General features: G+C 41.4%; 1 protein-coding gene across 3 annotated transcripts in view; it reads left to right on the top strand.

Moving 5' to 3' along the window:
• Window positions 1–516: 516 nt before the first annotated feature.
• Window positions 517–14,754, top strand: part of LOC143284840 (uncharacterized) — a 33,543-nt gene continuing 19,305 nt past the window's right edge. For all 3 annotated transcript variants that reach the window (XM_076591907.1, XM_076591908.1, XM_076591906.1), the window contains exons 1-2: window positions 517–1,518; window positions 14,158–14,293. In XM_076591907.1, the coding sequence (XP_076448022.1) occupies window positions 959–1,518; window positions 14,158–14,293 (696 nt within the window). In that variant the 5' untranslated portion in view covers window positions 517–958. The remainder of the gene's footprint in view (window positions 1,519–14,157; window positions 14,294–14,754) is intronic.

Genomic DNA, 14,754 nt, shown 5'->3' with positions numbered 1-14,754 from the left:
CAAGGACAACACCGAGGTTCCTGACTGACACACACACACACACATACAGTATAATCAGTTGTCAGTGAAATCAGTCGTCAGTAGCACTACGCCACGGCGCGCGCGCGCGCACACACACACACACACACACACACACACACACACACACACACACACACACACTGACTGTCACAGACACACACACACAAACGCGCACATAAAACTGATCAGTGTAGGCGCATACGTCAAATAAAAGGTAGATTGATATATTTATAGTCTGTTCATCTAAGATGATATTAGATAAAATGTAGACTGACAAACTGCGACTTCGCTTCCTTTAGCATTCCCCCATCTGTTTTTGAACTGAGAAAGTGTGTGGGGTAACACCGAAAAATATATATGTCAATGGGTAACACCAAATGCACAAGGATGTCTCTCTGATGCACGTACAGATATAAAGAGGGGAGACAAATTCGTTTTTCAATCTGGAAGAGTTTTCCCCACACTTTCCACTTCCGGGACACTGTTCAGTTTGTTATGATATCCACAGATTGACAGCAGTCGAACTGCATTCTCGTTTGCCTCATTGTTATATTGCACACATTGTGAGTGTAGTGGATGCTGAAGAAAAAAAGCAAGCAAAGCAATCAGATACACTGTGCGATATTTCCATATTTCAAGCGAATGTTTCTGAATCAACTGACATCAGAAGCGGCCGAAGTCTGTAGCAGACGACACTTTGTGCGGGGTTGTAACTGTCGACCTGTGCATGTACGTTTATTCGGCACGTTATTTGTGCTGTTATGAATGTTCATGTGTTCTAGATAATTGCAAAAAAATAGTTTCTCATACAAAGAACTGAGATTCGTGGCTGTGTTTTGACAAAACTTTGTTTCTTTAAATAACCGTACTCTCATCGATTCGAGTGACTGCAAATGATCTTACCCAAAGAACATGTTACAGTCTCTGCTGTGAAAACATGTCTGTGATACTTGAGGTGGAAACAAATCATGGAAAAAGAAGCGTCATTTGTGACAGATATGCATACAGGCTTGACCAGTATCTTCAAGGAGGAAACATTTCCTGGAGGTGTACACAAAAAAGGTGTAAAGCTCGCATCAGAACTAACCGCAGTCTTACAGAAGTGCTGCAACGTAAAAACGAGCACAGCCATGAAGCAGACGAAAGGAAAATCGAACGACAGATTCTCCGAGCAAGATCTAAACGAAAAGCAGTGGAAGATGCCAATGAAAAACTGTCCAAAATTGTGTGCACAGAACTGGAGAATGTGGAGAAACAGTTCTTGCACCCTGCAGACTTGAGAAACATCACCAAAGCCATGTCCAGGTTGAGACGTAAACATGGGATAGGGCAGGGAAAAGTCTGTGATTTGAACCGAAGGTGTATGAAACATGAACCGAAATTACCAGTGAAAGAAGACGATGATGGTTGTAGTCCAGATCTTTCAAGCATTATCAAGGTTGAACCAGTTGACACTGATGAATTGTTGGAAAATGACCGATTTGAAGACTCATTCTGGTAAGTTAATTCAACAGTTTCATTGAATATATGTTCATGATGGCATATTATTGTTGCAGGGGAAAAAATGCCTTTTATGTGCCTTTTTACGGGTGTGCTGGTACTTTATAAATGCCTTGATTTGTAAAGTCTGTTTGACTTTGTTCTGTTGCTACTGTTTTTCTGCCTTTTTCCCATTAATTCTGTCTTTCCCACCTCCTCATAAGTTCAGGCTTCTGTTTCCTAGCATATTTCCCACAAACTTAGATGTGTGTGTGTGTGTGTTGTTTTGTTCATAAAGAAGGAAATAGAAACAGAAGTGGAAACTGGAATTGTAACTTTTATGGAAGATGCAATATAAATCTTCTTTTTTTTATCATATATAATTATTATTTATTTTTGTTCATTCTTCCAAATGACAGTACACTCTGTCCAGTAACCAACCATGTGGATGTCTGATGCTCACCCTACCAGCAGAACACACCATGGTGATAAATGTTATTTCCTGTTACTTCTCATTGTAAGTGTGTGAGTTGTTGCTCACCACAGCAAAGTGACCTCATGTCTGTATCCTGTCGTTTGAGTGGTTGAGAAAATGAGTGTTTGAGACATGTGTTGCATACAGGATGGATGTGTGTGACTGACTGTGGGGATTCCAGGAGCTGCTTTTGTCTTGCCCAGTGGGAACTGTGAGGAAAGAGGGAGCTGTGTTTATAAACTGCAATGGACAGCAGGTCAGTCGGCAGGACTTTGTGTCTGGAGGCTGTTCTGTATACATGAATAAGATAATGAAATAATAAGGGTGTTTTTTTCTCCTCACCCACTCTTATGCATGGTGATTTTTTTTTTTCTTTCTCTCCAAGTACAAGGATTGGGTAAAAGATGTAATGGAGATTCTATAGTTTTAAGGGACAGTGCATGATAACTTTGTGCACTGACTTGACAGCTGAGATTTCCATATAAGACATATGCGTCCTTCTCCCTTAATTCATTAGAATCATTGCAACTGTTGATGATATTTTCCACTTCATTGGAAATGATAAGGTCAGTGCTTCCATTCATGATCTCTTAAAAATGAAGAGATTATATTTGGGGGGAGAGTGCGAATGGGAGAAGGGGGGGGGGGTCAGACCTATTATTTGCTGTGTACGCATTGATTGAATGCCTATTTTGTAACTTTACATATGAATATGTGATTTAGATTTATTTTCATGATTGTTTGGAGCATAATCTTTTAAACACCACAGCTTTAACAACCACTGCGAAGATTTATAGAAAAGACTGACTGCCTTTTATTGAATAGATTTAAGTATAATCACAGATGTTTCAATGAAAAACTGATGGGGGGATCAAGACCAGAGGCATGCCATGAGTTTAAATGTGCATGAAAGTGAGTGTTCTTGTGCCTAAATTTCTTCATTTGTTTTATCAGGTTTTGTGGGACTGATCTTTATAGTTTGTCAGCCATGACAGTGGCCCTGTGTGATCAGCTGTGTTATAAGCAACAAAAGATAACACTCCCCTTCCCCAGAGAAAAAAAAATTAAAAGTAGATTTTGCGAACATTTTTACCAAATGCTGCCCAATAAATTTATCCAGTGTAATAATAGTTCAGTTGCCACACTGCTCATTTATAATCATCCTTTTAAAGATAAGGTTGTTTTTTTTAAATTCAGAAAACTACTGATAAAGTATGTGACAGAAATAAGTTCTCTTTTCTGGGTGCTGTGATTGAACTGAATAAAATATTCACACAAATATGTTTTGGTATGATAAGAATGAATTTTGAATGGAAGGATTTAGGGAGGGGGGAAATAAGTAATGGGAAAAGAGGGGTTAGGGGGTGAAGTATTAGTAAGGAAAAGCATGTCATTGATTTAAATCTTGAAATAGTAATTTGTACGTTATATATATATATATATATGTAAAATGACTAAATCCTGCTGAAGACAGTACAGATTTAACAATTTGGATTTGTGTCTTGGAACTGGATAGCAAACTTGAATGTCAGGGGAGTGGAGGGGTGAAGAGAGGGAGTGATGTCAGTACTGGCAAGGGTGCTTTAAAACATGCCAGGTGATGCTTCTAATTCAGTTGAAGGCATTTTGTATACTCATTGCTTTAGATAGTTACCAGAGCCAGGTGTGGTAAGACTAAGAGCAGATTGATTGGGGATGCTTGGCATATTCCATCAGTCTTACTGACACCTGTCGAATTGGTTGACGGAAGTAAGTTCAACACTGAACTCAAGTGGTGGTTTGGGGATAGAGGTGGGTGGGGGCAGAGGAGAGGTATGGGGAGGGGGGGTGGGGAATTACCATGGGAAAGATCTTCTCCCTTCCTTCCCCTCACCTCTTGCCAGCCCTCTCCCATACCCTCCATCAAGGTGCCAGCCATCTCAGTAGCTATTCCATGTGTGTGCGATTAAGGCAGACAAACGCAGTTCCCACTTTCTCAGCCCTCTCTCCTCCCCTGCCCCATTCTATCTATACATGCAGGGTTCAAGACCCACAGTAGCCACAAATGTTAGATGGATGAGAATATAATGTTTTAAGTTAATCCGGATGTCCATTCACATTTCTTGGATACTTCTTTTTCTTTTCTTTTTTTTCTGTTTTGGTCTGTTGTTGTTGTTCAAAACCCAAGAATAGGAGCACAATCATGTGGTTGATTTTGCTGCTGTCCATTCCAGACAGTGCCAGCTCTAGAGCTGCATCCTCCAATCAGCAGAGTTCTGTTTCAGGAATGAGACAGACTCAGTGCTGTCTCAGATAAGCGGTGCTCACATTTACAGACAGGAAAACACACACACACACACACACACACACACACGCACACACACAAATACAACAAAGAAAGTTGCCCATGGGAAGACAACACCTGACAGTTTTACATGGCCACACTATCTTGAGGAATACAAAGAGATACTAAAAGTAAGGTTGTCTCCAGATTATGATGCCCTTCCCCACCTTGCATTCTGACGACTGATTGCAGAACCTCCACCCCCCACCACTCCACCCCCCACCTACCCCAATCCCTCTTTTACTGCCTCACTTCCCCACTCCTAGAAGAAAAACACTATCCCAACCCACACCTCAAAAACTAAAAACTGAAGAACACACACACACACGCACGCATGCACACGCACACATTCACATACACCCCCCTCTCTCTCTCTCTCTCTCCCTCTCTCTCTCTCTCTCACACGCGCACACACACACAAACACACACACATATATATATACACATATATGTCTATCAATCTCTCTCTCTCTCTCTCTCTCTCTCTCTCTCTCTCTCTCTCTCTCTCTCTGTCATTTTCTCTGTCTGTCTCTAATCCCTGTTGCTTATTGCCATGCAGTTTTATTATCTTTCTTTGGCAAGGCGCAGATACCATTCTGAACAACAAAACCTGGTGTAATAATATGGCCGAGTATCATGCTTTTCTTCCGCAGATTCAGAGGTGTTTTTTTTTTGTCATCTGCAGATTGAGGGAGTAGAGAACATCTCATGCAACGGCTAAAGATAATTTCAATTTCATCTTGATGCGCCGAATGTGATTCATGGTAGGGGGGGATGTCAGGGAGGGGAGGGTGGAGAGATCTTGCATGTAATAAGAATAAGAATAACTTTATTATCTCCGACTGGAGAAATTTGGTCAGGTGCATTATCACAACATAGACAAGTAAACAACATGGGGAACATAAATGTAAAAGTCAACAACAGCTTTTACGAATATTATGAAGACACAAATGTAAAAAAATATCACATACAATGATACACCGTTTCATGCATACATCCACACACTGCAGGTAATAACTGGTATTCTTAATGTAAAAACAGCAAGAATTAAGAAACATTATTTTGAATATAATTATAAACATAGCCTACTATATTGCACATCGATTATAATAGACAGATAAGATAAGAATAGAGATAAATTGCAGAAAACCACAACCAGATAATCAGCACACACCCGCACCCACCCACCCCCCAACACACGCGGTTTACTTGATTAAACAAGAGTAATAAACATATGTTCTCAAATAAAAGCATTTCACATATTCGCTTTTAAAACATTGCAGTTAATTATTACATCGTAATTATTAACAGAAATATATTTAGAATATGGATGTTAGCATTAGACATATTCCATTGTACATTCATTCTGCATATTGCACATTCATAATAACCGATTGTCACGTTTTTAAGCTCAGTAAACACACACACACACACACACACACACACACACACGAACAAGGTACAACCTATCATGCACGGACTTTCACACGTCTCGCATGAGAGTGCACACACACACACACACACACACACACACACACACACACACACACACTAGAATAAGGTACAACCTATCATGCACGGACTTTCACACGTCTCACATGAGAGTGCGCACACGCATGCACGCACGCACACACACACACAGTTCTCAAGAATTTAAAAGGTGGATTGAACGTGGAATAAAAGTCTTCAGAGCTTTGGATTTCAACTTAAAAGTTCTGTAGCGTCGTCCTGATGGCAATAGCTCATAATACTTTGCTAAAATATGGGTGTTGTCAGTTGCTGTCTGCCTGCTTTTTTTTAACCACTCGAATTTCATAGAGCTCTTGCATACTATGTAGGGAGGATGGTTCTGCACGTACTTGCTCCGGAAGGTGTTGTAACGCTTTAGTGAGGCCATCTGTTTGACTCCCCCCTCACCTATTATTATCCATCTGTTTCATATCACCAGCTGTAAATGTTAATGTTCAATGGAGTCACTGTTGATGTGTAACATGCATACAACTACAAGATCTGCCAGCAAGGAATTGGAGAGAATAAATGAATGAATGAATATTTTTATTCGTTTTTGGCTGAAGCCCTCATGAAGGGGTAGTGTAAAAACAAACGGTTCATCAACACAACAAATATAACATTGAATTAAAAAAAGAAATTACAACCACACGTGTTGTGTGCATTTGACAGACTGAATCTGAAATGCCATATACAAATCAATGGCAAATTGTTTAACATCATGTGGAGTATTGGCCGTGTGGAGTATTGATGTAACACGTCCATCTGGGATGCGAGTTAATCTAAACACACAGGTTTGAATCCCAGCACAGTTGCCAGTATTTGCTCCCCTTCCACTTGACCTTGAGCAGTGGTATTGATGCTAGTCATTTGGATGAGACCATAAACCAAGGTCCCGTGTGCAGCATGCACTTAGCACACGTAAAAGAATCCACGGCAACAAAAGGGTTGTCACACACACACACACACACACACACACACACACACACACACACACACACACACACACACACACACAGATAGATTAGATAGGTAGATAGAAATATAAATTATTTATTTTTGTCTATTTATGAAGATTTTTTCTTTGCCATGGAGGTTAAATGTTGAAAACTTTTTTTCTTTTTAAAAAAATTTTTTTTTAAGCTTTTATGTTAAATCCATCATCCCCATGAAATATGAATGTGTTTGTTTATTCCTTCTCTTCCCTTGGATAGTCTTACTTGTACATTTATTAAAATCTTGTATATGTATACCCTCACTTAGAGGCCCTGCAACCTCTTCTTCCATACAACCTCCTCACGCACAGAGAAACACACACACACGCACACACACAGCACACACACACACACACACACACACACACACACACACATACACACACATGTACATGCATGCACACATGCACACATGCACGCATGCACACACACATGTACATGCAGATACAAGAAGTGTAAGACAGAATTGTATATCATTCAAAGTTGTGGAGTCTTGTTGCTTTGTGCCGTAGATAAGGATGTTCTTGTGTGGGTTTTTTTTTTGTTGTTTTGGGGGTTTTTTTTCTTCTTTTTTCTTTTTTTTTTTGATATCAGTTGAGAAGGTTCAAAACATACACTGTTCCACTGTCTATCCACACCACAGGCAACTAGTGGATTGGTGAGAAGCTATCACACTCACAGCTACATTTATGACACATATGATGCACAGCAGTGCTCAGTGTTTCATTTGATCTCCTCTGAATCTCTGTCTGTCTGTCTCTCTCTCTCTTATGAATGCATGCGAGTTAAACCAGTGATGCATATGTGCAAACAGACCTTGCCATATATATGTGTGATTACCTTGTCATGGTTTTTAAGTTTATCTCTCTATCATTTATTTGGTATAAAACATTGAACGATAAATTTATCCTTGAAAAAATGTTAAGAAGTTAAACCATTTGCATTGATAATTCTGCACTTTCTACAGAGTATTAGTTTCGTAACAAACAAGTCTTGTCTTTGAATTCAGCAAGAAAAATCATTCTCAGTATAGCCAAGGGGGGTGAACAGTGAGGAAAGAAAGAGAGAGAGGAGATTCAAATATACGATACGGACTACCCCCACCCCTCTCCCTCTCACCACCCTCACCCTGTCGCACTCCTCCTCAAGTACCTAAGGGTAGTCACTACACCCTGTGTGGAAATAAAATAAGTGTGTTTGTATTTTTTTTCTTTGTCCATGGCAGACTGTGCACACTTGATGGTTCTTGTGGGAGGGGAGAGGGAGATTAACAGCTGATGCCTGGCCAGATTGTATCTCTCTTATGATGGCTCACCTTCCTTCCTGCTCACAAATGTCAGACCCTTGTGCACACTCAGAATGGGCGCTCCCTCGTGAACAATGGGTCCCGGGATGAGACTGGTTTGAACAGGATAGTACAGATGGGCATAATAGCTGAGTGGTTAAAGCGTTGGACTCTCAATCTGAGGGTCCCGGGTTTGAATCTCGGTAACGGCACCTGGTGGGTAAAGGGTGGAGATTTTTCTGATCTCCCAGGTCAACATATGTGCAGACCTGCTTGTGCCGGAACCCCTTTCATGTATATACACAAGCAGAAGATCAAATACACATGTCAAAGATCCTGTAATCCATGTCAGCATTCGGTGGGTTATGGAAGTAAGAACATACCCATCATGCACATCTCTGAAAATGGAGTATGGCTGCCTAGATGGTGGGGTAAAAACAGTCATACACTTAAAAGCCTACTCGTGTATACGGGTGGGAGTTGCAGCACACTAACGAAGCAGAAGAAGAAGAAGAAAGTTCAGTGTGAAATCAAACAGAAGTAAAACTGAAGCATGTAAGTGTTGGTGTTCAGTATGACCATTTCCATTTATTGCGATCAGGTGCGTTTACAAACACTGAGTTTGTTGTTGTTGTGAGGTCACGCCAAGTGGCAATCATAATTCTTTTTTTGACGCAGATGCAGGGATCATTTTTTTATTTAGTTAAAAAGTTTCACTTTGTAGACGAGAAATTATGGTAGATCTCTGAATAGATACCTGGACAGCTGTTTTCAATGTAACTTAGCCAACGTTCAGAATCTGACCCGAGTTGTATTTTTAGAAATAAAGATTTTTTTTAAATGTTGGACTCACTTGTATAAACAAAGTATGTTACAACTTGGTGTTCGGTTGTCTGTGTGTGTGTGTATGTATGTCTGTGCAGTCCGTGGTAAACTTTAACATTGCCATTTTCTCTGGAAATACTGTGTTTGCCAATACCAAATTTGGCTTAAACATAGTATGAAAAAAAAAATCTTCACAGTCATACCAGTAGTAGGTTGTAAGTCTCCCAAATTAAGTGGTATTTCCAGATCATTAATGGTTTGTTTCATTGAGATTTGTTCTGAAATCTGGAAATTCTAAAAACCGCTTCTTACTCAGTTGCTGGAAGTGTTTGGAAAGACGACATGACCTCATTTTTCTTGTTCATGATTAAAAGGAAAGAAATATAAATTCTGGACAGAACACATACAGTGATACTATCTACAACATCAACATATTTACTGCATATAGATATTTGTTTGTAGACTGATTCATGCAGATCTAGATATCTACCTGCATGTGTTGCGCTGTGCTTGAAGCGATGGCAACGTCTCGTCTACCGCCGAAATAAAAGAAAAATGATAAAATATAATAAAACACACACAAAAAATTATTTAAATGGCGTTATTAATACGTTCAGTTCAATCACGTCTATTTATTGCATGAAGAAGAAACTTTGCTTCAAATATTAAATTTTGTCTAATGACGTCAGATGTGCTGCAGCAGTGTGGATTAGTCTGCTTGCTTCAGAACTAAACATGACTGGTTCAGTCCTGCTCGCATGCTTTTTTTCTCCCAAGCTTATTTTATATATCGTATTTAATACAGAACACTTTTTAACGATTTTTTAACATCTCTGTTGTTGATGTTTTTTGTTGTTTCTCCTCATGATTCCTTTACTGGATAAAGCATGAAGCACAAGTGAGTCTTGAAGGCTTTGCCTCTTGTTATAATTTGCTGCCCCTTGGTGCAGTTTCAGAATCAGTCATGATGATCGTTCTGATCACCTGCACTCATTCATAGCCACACCAGGATTTGTTCTGTCGCAGTCCCAGTGCTGACAGTCGGCAGGAAACTGTCAGTGTAAGTGTGTCATGAGGCCACACACCAGAGGAGACCCAGCACTGCTGCTGAGTCACTTTGTTTGTGTTCATTTGCACGGCAGAAGGGTTCAGTTTGGGTGATTTTTTTCTTCTTCTGCAATTCTATTTGGGTTTTTTTATTGTGTTCATTTGCGCCACAGAACTTAATGACCAAGGGTTTTGTTTGGGTGATTTTATTTGTTTTTCTTTCTTATTTATCTATTTATATGTTATATCTATTTGATATTACCTTTTTTTTTGTCCAGGGGAATTTGAGTAGTGGTGGTTTTTTTGCCTTGTGCACCATAGGTGTTTTGGAGCCAGAGGGCTACCTACTGTTTGTGCTGACGTCAGGTGTATGAGGGGCAGAAGGCTGGTCTGTCTCACCTGTTATCTGGCCACACGCTCTCCCATTCTTACCCTGGGGGTTAGATTGGGGAACTCAGCCACTGCTCCTCCTCTGTGTGTGTGTGTGTGTGTGTGTGTGTGTGTGTGCCGGGGTGTGTGTGTGTGTGTGTGTGTGTGTGTGCCGGGGGTGTGTGTGTGTGTGTGTGTGTGGTGGTGGTTGTTTTGTTATTTTTCTATACATTTTAGTATATAATATTGATATTTAAAGACTGTTGACAAAGAATAACAACACTGGGTTCTGCATGTTTCACTTTTTTTTTTCCTACACACACACTCTCACACACATGCATGGACATATGTATGTATACACGCATGCTTACAATGCACACAGTGCACATACCTTTATATAGCCTTTCCCTCTCTCTGAATCTGTTGCATCCACTTGTCTCTGTCTGTCTCTGTGTGTCTGTCTATCTACCTATATTTCTGTCCACATTTGACTGGCTCTCACATCTCAGCTCTCTCTCTCTCTCTCTCTGGCTTTCTTTCTTTTTCTTTCTCTGTCTCTCCCTCCCTCCTGTCTGCCCACATGTTTGTTTTTCTCTGTCTCTGTCTGTAACGTGACTGGTTCACTTTTGCTGCAGTGCATTTTTTATCCCTCCTTCTCTGATTGAAAAGAATATAGCTGGTATGTATCACGTCAGGTGTACTTGTCCAGCAGTGCGATTCTGTCCCCCCCCCCCCCCACCTCCCAACTCCCCCTCCCCTCCCCCCTTAATGATCTATTTTATTACAGACCAGCTCTTGATGTTGAAGTTGCCTGAGAAATAACAGCAACAAAGCCAGTCAGTCAGTCAGTGAAAATACTTGTAGCCATCGTAAACCAATTTATGCCTAGTGGCGGAGACCCAAGGAAAATGGCCAGAGTTACAGTGACGTAAAATTGAAAGACCATTATATAACGAAGGCAAGGGTCTCGAGTAAGCTGAAGCGCTTTGAAGACGAAGCTGTCATTGGAAGATACTTTGTTTTTACAGCTTTTGTGCACTTGTTAGAAGTCTTCCAGCCTTACAAGAATGTGGATGGGACTTTTTTTTCTTTCTTTTTTGTTTTGTTTTTTTGTTTCATTACTGTGTTCTGGATAGTATGTACTGCTGCCTTCTGTCCCTCAGATTCTTTTGCTTTGGCAGTTTGTCATCGACTTCAGAGTATTTCTCTCCCTCTCCCTGAATCTTGTAAATAATTATATAAATAAAAATAGTTTCAGTTGTTATTGCTGGGAAGTCAGACCTTGAGAAAAAAAAAGAAGATAATGATAATAATAATAATAATAATAACAATAGAATTCAGATATAAAGACAATAATGATGATGAATAAGCAAATAAACAAATGTAAAACATGCAGACACACATTCACACATACGCACACACACACATACAAAACAGATATGTAGCAAACATGCAGTTCCACAGATATGAAAGCACAAAGAAAGACACATAAATGTACATGAGCCCTGACACACACATGCACACCATCTCCCAAATTACCCTCCAACCCCACCTCCACTCCCTCTCCACAAACTCATTCCTAGGCTACGTATCGCAGCTTCCACGGCACACACACACACACTTGCTTATACAAGTGCACACACATACACCCATACTCCCCACACTCCAACCCCCAATGTTGGTTTAGAAATTATGCCAGTATCCGTTTGATTTGCAAAGCATTGTGCTCTACCTTTCATGCTAGACTTATGGCCGCTACCTCTCTCTCCCTTTATTTCTTTGAGGCGAATTACGGTGTGATGGCCTTGTACCTGTTCTTTTTGCTATTCTATGACTTTTCTGATGATTTCCGGTATTCCTAGATGTAGGCCACTCGTGTTACCAGCAAGTCTGTCAGCTTGTTCATTTCCCTTAACACCTGCATGCCCCGGTCAGTATGACCATGTAAGTTTTTTAATCTGAAAGTTGCGCATTGCCTCATGTCACTCTGGGCTTCCCATTCCACTTTCAGTTTTCTGTATGAGGTTCATTGAGTCCGTTAGAACCATGGCATGTTGGTTTCCAGGCATATGGATAGATGATAGCCACTGGAGAGCATGTGTCACAGCTTCAGCTTCCATCGTTAGGCTGGAGGTTGAGACATTGTAGGCAGCATTCTCTTCCCTAATTGTTTTTTCCATTTTGTTTCGCAGTGAATCCCCAGCCGGATTGGTCTTTGTTGACTGAGCCATCTGTGTATATGATGATGTCCTCTTCTTTACTGTTTTCTTCTATGAGTAGCTTCACTTCTGCATCAGTTTTGCCCTCTGGCCATTCCCGACAATGTCTTCCTTGAGTGGGTGAAATGGCTGTGTTGAATTGATGATTAAGGTTTTCGGGGTTTTCCTCCCATTCTTTTGTTTCTTTCAGGTCTTGTAGTCAGCATACTAGCTGGATTGTGTCTTCTGCTTGCCCCATCCATGATCTTCCTCGTCCTAGACAGCTGCCTTTTGGTTCCATAACTGTATCATGTAGTGGGTTTTGAGGGTTTTCTAATGCTCTGCAGTAGGTCTTAACCTGTTCTGATTTGTTTCTGGCCTGCATTGAAGGAAGGTCAGGCAGGTATCACATGGTTTCCGTAGGCGTGTCTTTTGTTGTTCCAAGGATCAGCCTCATAGCTTCATTTTGAACTCTTTCTAATTTTATGAGGCTGCTTTGAGACGGTGTTGTTAGCCCAAGTCCATAGTCGATCACACTGAGAACGAGTGATTGGTACAGCAGGATGAGGTAGCGTTGTTCGATACCTTTGGTTGCCATTGCCTGTAAGATAAGACCCTTTTTGCATTTGAGAACAGTATTTTCGGAATGTTTTCTGAAGGTCAGCATCCAGTCGAACTGTATTCCTAGGTAGCGTAGGCATTCGGTTTTCTCAATCTGAATTCCGTTGTATGACACAGGTCGTGGTGATTTGCTCACGGTTTTGTTGTTGAGGGTGCACAGCAACGTTTGGGCTTTCGCTCAATTGATAGAAGATCCTGTGTTCTTGCACCATTGAGCGATATTGTTCAGTTGTTTCTGGATGGCTTTAGTTATTTCTTGAGCATCTTTGAAAGTTTTGAATACCAAGCCGTTATCTGCAAGAGTAAGCACCCGAGCTATTCCATTGTTGTTTGAGTCTGCAAGGCCTTTCATGTACATGTTCTAGATGACAGGAGAGAGCGGAGACCCTTGTGCCAGTCCCATGGAAAGTTTAGAAGGTGCAGACATCCACTCTCCAAGGTGTAGGATGACGGTTCTTTCCTGAAGCGCTGCTGCTATCCATCTTGTCAGTGTCAAACTTACTCCATACCTCAGTCCATACTTACTCCATACCTTACCTTTTCCAGTCACTTGTGAGAAAGGGCGAGAGTGGGATTGGAACCCACACACCTCACAGACTCTCCATATTGGCAGGTGACTGATGGGCGCAATACCTGAGTGGTTAAAGCGTTGGACTGTCAATCTGAGGGTCCCGGGTTCGAATCACGGTGACGGCGCCTGGAGGGTAAAGGGTGGAGATTTTTACGATCTCCCAGGTCAACGTATGTGCAGACCTGCTAGTGCCTGAACCCCCTTCGTGTGTATATGCAAGCAGAAGATCAAATACACACGTTAAAGATCCTGTAATCCATGTCAGCGTTCGGTGGGTTATGGAAACAAGAACATACCCAGCATGCATCCCCCCGAAAACGGAGTATGGCTGCCTACATGGCGGGGTAAAAATGGTCATACACGTAAAAGCCCACTCGTGTGCATACGAGTGAACGCAGAAGAAGGCAGGTGACACTAAGCCAGGTGATGGTGTGTGCAGCGTGAAGCAGGAGGGCGAGGGAAGCGGCCAGAGGGAGAATGGCAGCAGGCAGGATGGGGGCAGGGAGAGGAGGGAGGAGGGCGGCAGGGTCATCATGGAGCTTCTGCAGGGGGCACAGCAACGCTTTGAACACCAGGTCAGTGGCTGGAACTCTTTGACAGACACATTTCCTCTTCGACAGCTGCACAACTCAAAAAGCCTCTCTCTCTCTCTCTCTCTCTGTCTTTTTCTCTGTCTGTGTCTCTCTCACCCTCTTTGTGTCTCTCTCCATGTGTGTCTCTCTCTGTCTCTCTCTCTGTCTCTGTCTCTTTCTGTGTGTCTGTCTGTCTCTGTCTCTGTCTCTCTCTGTCTCTCTCACCTTCTCTCTCTCCCTCTCTCTCTCTCTCTCTCCTTCTCTGTCTCTCTCTCCCTGTCTCTCTCTCTCTCTCTTTTCAAAGCAGATATGGTGTAGCCTATATCTGGATCAGTCTCCAAACCTTGATACCAGCTTGAAACTGAAGTGAACTGAAACTGTGCAAGTCAGGATGCACAAATGAAAAGTATTAAGTTGTATTGTGCGGGGCAGGTGAAAACAGATGTTACGAACATCTCTAACAT

The sequence above is a fragment of the Babylonia areolata genome, chromosome 8, assembly GCF_041734735.1.
Source record: "Babylonia areolata isolate BAREFJ2019XMU chromosome 8, ASM4173473v1, whole genome shotgun sequence".
In the NCBI taxonomy this organism is placed as follows: domain Eukaryota; kingdom Metazoa; phylum Mollusca; class Gastropoda; order Neogastropoda; family Buccinidae; genus Babylonia; species Babylonia areolata.
This window is presented reverse-complemented; position numbering and strand designations above follow the sequence as displayed.